The following is a 12,820-nucleotide window of genomic DNA, read 5'->3' as shown; positions in this document are numbered from 1 at the left end:
CAGAGAAATACAAAGCAGCATGTCTCTATAGTAAAACACACACAGCACATAATGTGAAACATACAGAGCTAAACCTTTGATTGCCCCAGATGCTAACCCCTTCCTGCCCAGTGTCATTAGTACAGTGCTTTTTATTAGCACTGATTTATTTATTTCATGTACTTTTATAGCATTGTCAATTTACACAGTGTTTTACATATATATATATTGTACATTCATAGCAGTTCCTAACCCTCAAGGGGCGTACAATCTAAGGTCCCTAATTTGCATTCATACATACACATACTAGGGACAATTTAAACAGGAGCCAATTCACCTACCTGCCTGTCTTTGGATTGCTGGATGAAACCCATGCAGGTACAGGGAGAACATGCAAACTCCAGGCAGGTGCTGCCATATTTGGGATTTGAACCAACAACCCTAGTACTGCCAGGAGAAAGTGCTAACCATTTAGCCACTGTGCTGTATTGATCACTGTATTATTGTCACTGGGGATGTCAGTGGCAGTTAGTTAGTTCCCACCAAGTTTCAGAATGCCTGCCACAGTCCCGCAGTCTCACTATGAGTCGCTGATTGCTGCAATTACTAGTATTAAAAAAAAATTAAAATTCTAGTATATATACCGCCATTTGTAGATGCTATAACTTTCACATAAACCAATTAATTTACACGTATTGGTATTTTTTTTTTAGCTAAGACATGTAGAAGAATACATTCTGGTCTAAATGTATGCCAAAATTAGATTTTTTAAATGTTTTTACTTGATATGTTTTATAGCAAAAGGTCAAAAATATTTTTTTTTCAAAATTGTTAGTCTGTTTATAGCACAAAAAATAAAAAATGTAGAGGTGATCAAATACCACCAAATGAAAGCTCTATTTGTGGGGGAAAAAAGGACACAAATCTCATTTGGGTTCCATGACCACGCAATTGTCAGTTAAGGTAATGCAGTGCAGTATCACAAAAAATGGTCTGGTCAGAAAGGGGGGTAAATCCTTTGGAGGGCAAGTGGTTAAAAGACTAAAAAACAAAATGAAAAAAAATCAAAAACAAAATGCAGCACTAAATCTAAAGACATTACAATGTATTCCATTTTTCTTCTTGGGTTTTGGTCCACTTTACTCATTAATAAACAGCTCGCACAGCCCTGGGTAGAAGCACTTTTGTAGAAGTAGGGAAGTTTCTTCGATAAAGCTTAGTTTCTGCCTCCATCAGTGCTGCCTCCATCAGTGCCACCTCCCCGATCGATCCTCCTCCTGGGGTGGATGAAGTGGAGAGATCAGAGCAGACATCGCACACACAGGCTGGAGAGTGCACTTGTCACACTGGGACTATGCGGCTGCTGTGCTTGTCATTGCTGATCTGTCACCTGGGCTCACTGGGACTATCCTTTCATATCACCATCCTGCACACCAACGATGTCCATGCCCGTGTAGAGCAGACCAGCAGGGACTCGGGAAAGTGTGGCGATCCTCAGAACTGCTATGGAGGGGTGGCCAGGAGGTTCACCAAGATCAAGGAGATCCGTGCCAGCCATCAGAATGTCTTATTACTGGACGGGGGGGACCAGTACCAGGGGACTATATGGTTCAATGTGTATGGTGGGAAGGAAGCAGCACACTTCATGAATTCCCTGCAGTACGATGTAATGGTGAGTAGAACTATGAAGGCACATCTCATCTCACTTTATTACATAGATCAAAGGGTGGAGGATTGCAATCGTCCAGGGCAGCCCAGAGTCATGACTTCTTATGGGTACAAAGTGTACAGGGAGAGAATTGCTGTTTACATTGTGATATGAAGTATGCCTAGTGTGTACTGAGGACATTATTCTTCAGTGGTTATGCTAGGTTCAGACATATGCCGTGCAAAGTTGTTCTAGTGCGATTCAGCAGCTGCAGTTCTGTTTGAATACAAATTTGCGTTCCCTGCGTTTTTGGATCTCTTTTTTATAGGTTGACTCTGTGTGTTCAAAAAGCAAGAAGAGCTGGCAACTCCAAAAACCTCATGAAAGCTTTATTAGTAATACAGGAGTGACATAAAAGCATCTGACGCATTTCAGCAAGTAGTCTTATTATATTCTGTGTTCATAGTCTCTCTCTCTTTCTGTCTCCCCCCCAAAGGTGGTCAGTAACAGTGTACACTTATCAAAAACACATTGGAATCGCAATACATATGAACACATAACTGTTTCACATGCATGCAGTTTCACACTCTATGGACCTCGAAATCGGATCGCACAGCTCCAAGTTTGCACATGACCCTTTTCCCTACGTTTTTGGAACTCTCTTCTTCATAGGTTTACTCTGTGTGTTCATAGTCTCGCTGTTCCCCCTCTCTCTCTCTCTCTCTCTCTCTCTCTCTCTCTCTCTCTCTCTCACTCACTCTCTCTCTCTCCCCCCCTCCCTCTCCCCCCAAAAATGGTCAGTAATAGTGTACACTTATCAGAAACACATTGGAATTGCAATACATATGAACAGGGGCTGACTGACCATTCATAGTATCTCTCTTTCTCTCTCATTCTCTTCCCCTCTCTCTCCAAAAGTGGTCAGTAAGAGTGTACACTCTATGGACCTCGAAAGCGGATTGTACAGCTCCAAATTCACACATGACCCTTTTTTCAAAACGCACTGCAGCAGGACTGTACATACACTATATTGCCAAAAGTATTGGGATGCCTGCCTTTACACGCACATGAAATTTAATGACATCACAGTCTTAGTCCATAGGGTTCAGTATTGAGCTGGCCCACCCTTTGTAGCTATATCAGGTTCAGCTCTGCTCTAATTCATCCCAAAGGTGTTCTATCAGGTTGAGGTCAGGACTCTGTGCAGGCCAGTCAAGTTCCTCCACCTCAAACTCGCTCATCCATGTCTTTATGGACTTTGCTTTGTGCACTGGTACACAGTCATGCTGGAACAGGAAGGAGCCATCCCCAAACTGTTCCCACAAAGTTGGGAGCATGAAATTGTCCAAAATTCCTTGGTATGCTGACACCTTAAGAGTTCCCTTCACTAGAACTAAGGGGCCAAGCCCAAACCCAGAAAAACAACCACACACCATAATCCCCCCTCCACCAAACTTACACTTGGCACAATGCAGTCAGGCAAGTACTGTTCTCCTTGCAACTGCCAAACCCAGACATGTCCATTGGATTGCCAGACAGAGAAGCGTGATTCATCACTCCAGTGCTTTACACCACTGCATCTGACACTTTGCATTGCACTTGGTGATGTAAGGTTTGGATGCAGCTGCTCGGCCATGGAAACCCATTCCATGAAGCTCTCTACACACTGTTGTGCTAATCTGAAGGCCACATGATGTTTGGAGGTCTTTAGCTATTAATTCTGCAGAGAGTTGGCAACTTCTGCACACTGTGCACATGCACTGACCCCGCTCTGTCATTTTACGTGGCCTACCACTTCTTGGTTGAGTTGCTGTTGTTCTCAGTTGCTTCCACTTTGTTATAATACCACTAACAGTTGACCGTGGAATATTTAGTAGCAAGGAAATTTCACAGATGGACTTATTGCACAGGTGGCAACCTATCACGGTACCACGCTTGAATTCACTGAACTTCTGAGAGCGACCCATTCTTTCACAAATGTTTGTAGAAGCAGTCTGCCTGCCTAGGTGCTTGATTTTATACACCTGTGGCCATGGAGGTGATTGGAACACCTGAATCCAGTTATTTGGAGGGGTGTCCCAATACTTTTGGCAATATAGTGTATGTGAAGACCTCCATAGGAAAACATTTTATTTCTCATGCCATGCGAATTACTGCCCTTCAAAACACATGCAAAAATGGATATGTGTGAACCAGGGCTGATCCTATAGAGGTCGTTCACATATATGCAGTCCAGCCGCAGTGTGTTTTGAAAAAGGGTGTTGAGTGAGTTTGGAGCTGTGTGATCCAGTTTTGAGGTCCATAGAGTCTAAATATAACCGCATGTGAAATGGTTATGTGTTCATATGTATTGCGAATCCAATGCTTTTTTGATAGGCGTGTTACTGACCACCTTTGGAGAGACTATGAACACACAGTGTAAACCTAGGAAAAAGAGAGATCCAAAGCTGCTGCTGTACCAAAATCACAGGGAAAGCAAACTGGTATTCAAGCAGAACAGCAGGTGAATTGCACCACAGTTGCTCACTGAGAATCACACTAGAAAATAGATGAATTTGCAACGCATATGTCTGACCCTCAATGTCTCTGTTCATTCACACAGGCAGAAAAAATGCTGCATTTAGATGTGTACTATACATCGTTTTGTGTGCATCTAAATTCAGCATTATAGTAATCAATGAGCCCATACACACAGCTGCACCCATCTGCAAAAAGGTGTGTAGTGTTTAGCCGCACAAAAAAAAAAAAGAGTAGGAAATATTTGTGTCCATAGCTGTACAGATTTAGGCTGCATAAACATGCCTAAATTCATTTAAACATGTATGCGTATAAATGTGTAACCATTCACTTGAATGAAAAAGAATTGTACACATCTAATCACTGTACACATCTAAGTGCATCTTAAAGGGAGTATTTTATGTGCAAATTTTCTGCAGGATCTTCCACCAACTCTGCCATCAAGAACTTGCGTTCGTGCCGAAAACACACATATGCCCGTGTAAATAGACCCTAAAAAAGAGACTGGCGATGTGCTGTAAAACTGTCTATACATAACACAATCTGATTGCACAATGTCTGCACAATCTGCTTTCTAATGGCTATGCGCGCTGCGGAAAATCAATGTCTGATTGGACAAAACAATTGAGGGAGACAAATATGGCACAGCTGAGCGATGAGCAACAGACAGTGACAGTTTTGACTGCCCCAATTTGACCATTTGTGTCAGAAAAAAACATTCAGTCATACAGGGGTTTTCAGATTCCTGCAGTTTACCACTTCTAATCACTTGAAATCATAAAAAGAGACCTGTGCTTCCATTCGATCAAATTGCTAGGTTTGATTTATATATGAAATTGAGAGAAACTTGGGGTACACTTGTTTGGTTCCCATTAGATGATGAAGAAAAAACTGAACAAAATTACATCCATTCCATTCTGCTCTGATTCAGCAGGGGATTTGTTCATGGATCTTCTGCTGGTTGGAAAGCATACCATGTGAAAGGATCCTAAGACTAAATTGACCAAATGATGATCTCTGCTGTTTAATGAGGCAATCATTTGTTTGTGCCCAAATTCAACTGCTGTATAGTACAGAAATGTAGTAGTGTTTATGTCGGTTATCAGTGAAAGTAAATTGTTTCTAAGCTGGTTTATGATGTGAGTAGTGCCCACTGAAGAGCAATCTGCATTTTTAGAGGGAATTTGCCAAGCACAAGTTCATAGAAGCAGTTCTGCCTCAGCTGTGTTCCTGTGTTTCCCATTCCTGGCAGTGACTTTGAGACTCCCAGTCTTCTAATCTCTAATAAAACCAAGTACTTCTTGGAGAGGGGGAGGTAAGGTGAGCTGCTGAGAGACCTGACTTGAATGAAAGAACCAACTTGCTTCTGTTGTGAAATTTGAGGACAAATTGTTCCAGAATTCCTGCAGCTACAGAGGTCAGGAGCAGGGGCGGACTGACAACTCATGGGGCCCCCCGGGCAATAGGGGATCATGGGGACCCTGTGTCCTCGCCCACACCCAAAAAAGCATATGAAAAAGACAATGAAAGGTACCAGGAGCATCTCATGGGGCCCCCTATTGACCCTGGGCCCTCGGGAAGTGCCCGAGTGCTCAAATGGTCAGTCCGCCCCTGGTCAGGAGCCTTTGTTTTTCAAGCTCATTTTCTGCTTGTTAAGAATATAATAATACTTCAATGTTCACATTCGGCATAATAGTGCAAATATGTTGGCTGTATGACATTTAAACAGCTGCTGTTAAGTACTCCAGGAGACCCATGTCATATTTGCAGGGATCCTTTGAATCTAAAAATGTTGCCTGACACAGAACAGATGGACAAGTGTCACTGTATAGTGCCATTTGGCAATACTATAAAGTTTTGAGTACACTATAAACTGTGGCATTGTTGAGTAAACGACAATTTGATTATTAATTTTAGACATTGGACAGCAGTGCATTTGTACAATATATCTGCATTCTGGGATCCTGTCAGTGCAGAAAACTATGCCAAATCAGTTAGTTTTTAGATTGTAAGCTCCAAGGAGCAGGGCCCTCTTAACCCTCTTGTATTGAACTGTATTGTTGCTGTATTGTCTCCCTTTATACTGTAAAGCACTGAGAAAACTGTGGGCGCTATATAATTCCTGTATAATAATAATAATAATTATTATTCTTTTTTTAAGTCAGTGAAAGGTACCAGACATGTAGTTAGACTAATTGTTGCAGTTTTCCCTTGTCCATTGACAGCATGAGTATTGGATATACCTATAGGTACCAGAAATTCTCTGTCTTGACTGTAGCACCTTAGGCAGCCCATAGATGAGTTCTTTTTTTTTTTTTTAACTAGCAGGATGAATGGAAAAGAAATGGCTTAATTCCCCTATCCACACCCTCAATGTTGTTGGGCAGTGATTGGACAAGGTCTTCTAGTGCCCAGGGAGAAAATGACAAACTGCGCCCCCACCCCAGGAAGAGTCAGAGCAGCGGTTAGAGAAGCATATGCATCATGGTTGTGGCATGTGCTGCAATGATTACACACATTTATTGAGGAATAAGAAACTTGTTTGTTTTTTTGTGTTGGAAATGATGACATCTACAATATATTTTATAATTTAGGCTTAGGTTACACTAATGGGGAGCAGAAAAAGCATGAGGTTGAGCAGTGTTTTTAAGACATCACAAACAAACCAAGAATTTCCCAGAACACCCACCAGCTAGCCTGCAAAGCAACCAAACTGGCCCTGTCTAACAGTTTACATTAAAAGCAGAGGTTTTGGGGGTTTTGTTTGCATGTCAAGTATCTCTGTATGTACTGTGGTCCTAACTCTAAAATTCTTTTTAAGACCCCCCCACCCCCAACCACCCCGAGTGGCAAAAGCAGCTGTATTGAGGTATACGCATGCCACGGCTGTGATGCTTTGCAATAATAATTCACCATTATGTTTGGTGGGCAGTACTCACAGTGGTACAAGCTTTTAGAAGTTAAAACAGGTGGTGAGGAGGTGACATAATGCCTCCTAACCTCCCGTGGTACAAAGGCATATTACATTTTACGTATAACAACCCTCCCCTTTATTATTATTGGTGTGTGTTGGGGGGGTTAGCTCTGATTAGAGAACTATAAACCCTTTTATTGCTAACCTCCTGAAAATGTTAGTTAGCTGCTTGTTATGTAGACCCGTTCTCTTCAATACTTTTTGAACCTCTGACCTAAAACACGTACATCTGGAAAGTCTATTCAAAAGTTCAAATACCCCAATCTGTATACTTCCACTGAATCAGAACAATACAGTCAGCCCTGTTGATGTGGGAATCCTCCCTGCTGAACTATTGTATTCTGACAACGGGAAGTCTACCCCGCCATCATTATACACTGGCTTTAGCCTGCAGTGCTGATCCAATAGGAAAATCTGACAGGGTGGTTGTACAGAAGTCAATCCTGCCCCCCCCTGCCCATACATGGATCGAAATTTGGCTGGTACTTTCTGAACCATCTAAATTTCAATCCATGTATGGCCAGCCATACCATTGCTATTCAGCTTCCTCATTCTATTCCCTGACATCTTTTTTAACCTTTACATTTGTTTTTTTTTGGCTTTTATACCTTATCTGTCCTTCAACATACAGTATATTGCTTATCCTTCGATTAACTGAACAACTTTAGAGTCAGACTCTGCACAAAAATTACACACGTTAGACAAGCCTTTCTCAACCAGGGTTCTATAGAATCCTATGTTTTCTTCAGAGGTTCCATGAACAAGGAGCTTCTCAGATAAGTTCCCACTGACATTGATTATATTTTTTAGCTATCTGTAAGGGGGATTCTTTATAATAAGCACACACGTAAAGAACATTCCTCCAGTAACCAGCACACTAATGTACTGTGAGCTGTAGATACAGTAACGATTAGCTGGGGGTTCCATGAGCCCAGAAAGTTACTTCTAAGAGTTTCACCAGGTTATAAAGATTGAGAAAGGCTGAATAGCCATCCAAAAATGAGCATTATAACCTTACTTTTATACATAAGATTGTCAGATCAGCCTATAACATCCTAGAAGAAGAATGGTGGGACTTAAAGTGGAACTTAAATGCATTTGAGCACCTAAATGGAACTTAAATGCTATTTAATTCATTTTCAATATTCAAACAAACTGACCTATCCATCCATGTTTCCATTCTTTATTTTGTTGAGAAATCACTTTGAGAAATACGCACTTAGCATTTCCCCCTGTGGCCATGTAGAATAAAGGCAGATGATTCATGTAGCATTTACTTTCTGGAATCCATCTGCCCTTACATAGTTGCCAACATTTTAAAAAAATGTCTAGGGACACCTTTTTTTACTGTGCATTCAGCAAGCCATTATAGACGGAGAATGTCTTTTAACCACTTGCCTGCCGGGCACTTATACCCCCTTCCTTAAAAGGCCAATTTTCAGCTTTCAGCACTGTCACATTTTGAATGACAATTGCATGGTCATGCAACATTATACCCATATGAAATTTGTATCATTTTTTTCTCACAAATAGAGCTTTCTTTTCGTGGTATTTACTTGCCACTGGGTGTTTACATTTTTGTGCTATAAATAAAATAAGAGCAAAAAATAAAAAAATAAAAAAAGTTTCTTTGTTTCTATTTGAAAATTTTGCAAACAGGTAATTTTTCTCCATCACTGATGTGTGTTGATGAGGCTGCACTGATAGGCGGCACTGATGGGCACTGATAGGCGGCACTGATGGGCACTGATAGGCGGCACTGATGGGCACTGAAAGTTGGCACTGATTGGTGGCACTGATAGGTGGCAATGATGAGCTGGCACTGATGATGGGTACTGATAGTCAGCACTGATAGGCGGCACTGACTGGTGAGACTGCTGGGCACTGACTGGCTGCACTGTTGAAAACTGACTGGCAGCACTGCTGGGTGGCACTGATGGGCGATGCTGGGTGGCACTGGTGGGCACTGCTGGGCACAGGTGGGTGGCACTACTGGGCACAGGTGGGTGGCACTTGTGCGCAGAACTGGTGGGTGGCACTGCTGGGCACCGATCATCAGGGCACTGATCATCAGTGCCCTGATGATCGGTGCCAATCCATGCTCTGACAACTGCCGGTTCTCGGCAGTACTTTCCTCACTCTCTGACACGCTGGACTGCCCTACACACAGCACATGAAAAACATGCTTGCACCTGTACGTGTCAACCAAGCCTAACTGTAAGTAGTTACAAAATAACAATCCTCAATAAGCATTAATTGTTCATACAAATGTGCTTCTATGCAAACAGCTCCACTCTCTTTAACTGAGGGTTGTTATTCTGTATCTACTCAAAGAGTGTTTCATTTATGCGCTCAGTTTACAATTTTCATTGGACATAGTTTGGATAACACAGGGTTAAATGGCATGGCCATGAATCAAGTCCACATTATCTGAACATACAGAGTGCTTGGAATGCCTATATAGACATGTGTGTTCCTGCTGGAGAGAATGTTTGTAATTTGTGTGTGTGGGAGGAGGGGTGGCTGCAGACCCTTTACTCACACGCTCACTTTCTCCCTTGACCTTTCCTGTCACCCTTCTCATGTCCTGAAAAGAAATCTTCCTGTGTTCTGGCCTGACAGGTTGCCAACTTACCTCCACAGACTTTTAGAACATCGGCTCAGCTTGTTCTCTGCAAGCTAGTGGCCACCAGTGACTCTGCTCTGGACTCTTTCAGCACTGGTGATCGGGAGGGGGGCAGGAACAGATTGAAGGAGGGCACAGAGTGAGTGTGCAGGAGACTGGCGGAGACAGGAGATTTGGAGCTTCTAAATACATACAACACCACTGAGCTCTAGTGGGACACCCTACTAGAAATCAAGACTGTCCCGGTTAATCCCTGACAGTTCGCAACTATGCCTTTAGCTTAGGCATGCAGGCAGGAGGGTGCGCTTAGTTGAGAAAACTCCTCCTCTACCAGGTAAAAGAAAAACAATATGCCAATGAAGATTCCTGGAATGCCATCAATTTGGCCTAGGCCAGAAACCAGGAAGCAACTGAAGAAATGTAAAAAAAAACAAGTTCAAAACAAGTAAATATAATATACTGTACCTTCCTTTTTATTTACTAATGTTAGCAGCATAAGGATTACAAATGGTTAATGTTGATTGAGAGAGTTTAGCTGGGCTTTAACACTTCAGATCATAACAGCTGAGAGCTGCACAGGGTCATAATTAGATATTAGATGTATTTAGTGTAAAAAAGAGGTGTATTTCTCAAGGATTCAACTTGTAATTTACTACAATTATTTTTACCAAGATTCAAATGACCACACACCCTCTATTTATCACAGTGGTTTTCTCCCACATGGGGATAAGTGGCCATCTCATCCCTGATAAACTGTTTTTGAAGGGACCCCTAATCAGTCCACCTGTATGAGTAAGTAAAGCCTGGTACACACGATACGTTTTTTCTGGGCTGAACCAAAAAAAATAACTGAGCAGCTTGCAAGAAGGTCTCTGTACTAATTATTAAATTTTGAGTTCAAAACAAGGATTAGTGATAAAGTTTCAGAGAGACATCTTACAGGAAAGAATTTCCCTTCCTAGGGCTAGATTTTTTTCTCGCTTCTTCTTGTTTCCCTCCATTTGTAAGTATGAGTCGGATGTACTGTATGTATCTTGGGCACTGCCTGTACTGGTGAAAAAAAAAAAAAAAAGATAGTCCAGTTTTTTGTATAATTTTGGATAAATTGGGAATGCTTAGAACCTCAGCTGAGAAATCATTTTAAAATAATCTTGCCCCTCACTTCAGCTTAAAGAGTGACATTGCTACCTTTACATGAACTTTATGAAGTGAAAGTGTTGTTACTCTCTTAAGCATGCTCCCAAATAGAACTAGAAAAAAATGTGATGTGTCATGTATCAGCTTAAGCCAAAGATATCATAGGCCAGCCTCAGGACAGCCCATCAAATCCTTCATATTCAGCAGATCCCAGCACGCTGTTCATCCACTGTCAAAGCATTCTCACCAGTGCTTTGCTTGTGTCCCAACCTGTGTAAGAACGCATTCTCTTTGCATGACAATCCTATCTCCTTCCTTTTATTTTTTAAATGGGAACATTCAATCTTTGGTTTTATTTTAAAGTGGTTGTAAAGGTTCAAGGTTTTTTACCTTCATGCACTCTATGCATGAAGGTAAAAAAACTTGTCTGTGCAGCAGCCCCAATAATACTCGCCTAAGCCCCTTCTTGATCCAGCGATGTGCACTGAAGTCTCGGCTATCCCAAGACTCCCTCTCCGTCTTGGCTCCCGCTGCTGTCAATCATAGCCTGTGAACCAATGAGAAGAGAGGGAAAACAGGACTGAGCCATGGCTCTGTGTGTGAATGGACACACGGAGCAGCGGTTGGGGAGTGCGCATTGCTCAGGTGCCCCCATAGCAAGCTGCTTGCTGTGGGGGCAGCTGACAGGGAGGAGGAGCCAAGAGTTCCAGCTGGGGACCCGAGAAGAGGAGGATCCAGGCTGCACTGTGCAAAACACAGCAGGTAAGTATAGACGTGTTTGTATTTTTTTTTTTTATTTGCTTAAATTAGCTTTCCATCCTGATTGTGCTCTTGCTCTGCAACAATCTGTATCCCCTACCTGCGCGGTCTCTTGTTCAGCATTGTCTTTCCTCATCCCCCCTACAGCGGACCCCAGTGGTGCTTGCTGACTATCCGGAATTATTTTCTTCCGTTTCTCTTGCTTTCATTCCAGGAGAAATAGTACTTCTATTTATGCTTCAGGTACACTACTCTCTTTAACCCCTTCCCGCCGGCGCCTCCCGGCCCTTTAAAAGTTTCAGACGCCGGGAGGTGGGGCGGGTTGGGCGTAGTTAAGGCATCATGTGACCGCCGTGACGCATCATCACGGTGGTCACATGATCGGGAAAGGTCCCAATCGAAAGAGCAGACCGGGACCTTTCTGTGAGTACGACACATGTGTGCTGGGAGCGCGCAGGGCGCGCGCTCTCAGCACATATGTTTTTTGTTACATGAACGCAAATGTGCGGCCGCTCGGCATCTAGGCCCAGACGCCGGGAGGCCACACATTTGTGTGCGGCCGATGCAAAGAGGTTAAACTATACTTTTTTCTCCTTATCTTTTTATCTCTCCCTTCCGTTTTCTCTTAGTTTGCTTTACCTTTTCCTTCTTTCCTCCCTCTCCACCCTCTCTTTTTTTTTCTCTCTCTCTCCTCCTCTCCCTCTGGCCCCGGCTGCTCCTAGGCCAAATTTAGAGTCCGCTTGTTGGGACTCTCTCTGAGCGCCTAGGTGTTGCCCATATCATCATACCTGGGTCAGACAATCATAGCCATCCCCTCACACTAAAATTGCTCTCGCTTAATGTCAAGGGCCTCAACCTGCCAGAAAAGCGATCCCAAATCCTTGCCTCTCTCTCTCTAAACACAAAGCTCATTTCTTATTTTTACAAGAAACCCATTTTAGGACAGACTCTATTCCTAGACTTTTTAGTAAGCAATACCCGCAGGTATACCATGCTACCAATTCTCAAGCTAAAACTAAAGGCTTATCGATTTTGATCTCCAAAAATGCTCATTTTCAGCTTTCTGATACCCTTATTGATCCAGATGGTCGTCATATTTTTCTAAAAGGCACTTATGCAAATCACCCAAATACTTTAATGAATGTCTACTGTCCCAATGAACATCAAGGCTCCTTCTTTC

The 12,820-nt window shown here is 42.6% G+C and overlaps 1 protein-coding gene across 1 annotated transcript in view; it reads left to right on the top strand.

The window, feature by feature from the left end:
- The first annotated feature begins 1,261 nt into the window (after positions 1-1,261).
- NT5E (5'-nucleotidase ecto) overlaps positions 1,262-12,820 on the top strand; it is a 139,143-nt gene continuing 127,584 nt past the window's right edge. Inside the window, exon 1 of the mRNA XM_089691338.1 lies at positions 1,262-1,651. Within this exon, the coding sequence (XP_089547464.1) occupies positions 1,334-1,651 (318 nt within the window). The 5' untranslated portion in view covers positions 1,262-1,333. The remainder of the gene's footprint in view (positions 1,652-12,820) is intronic.

Source organism: Staurois parvus, unplaced genomic scaffold, assembly GCF_062004578.1.
Source record: "Staurois parvus isolate SC_StPar_1 unplaced genomic scaffold, SC_StPar_1.0 ptg000561l, whole genome shotgun sequence".
Lineage (NCBI taxonomy): Eukaryota > Metazoa > Chordata > Amphibia > Anura > Ranidae > Staurois > Staurois parvus.
Note: the sequence above shows the minus strand (reverse complement) of the source record. Positions and strands in the feature narration are given on the sequence as shown.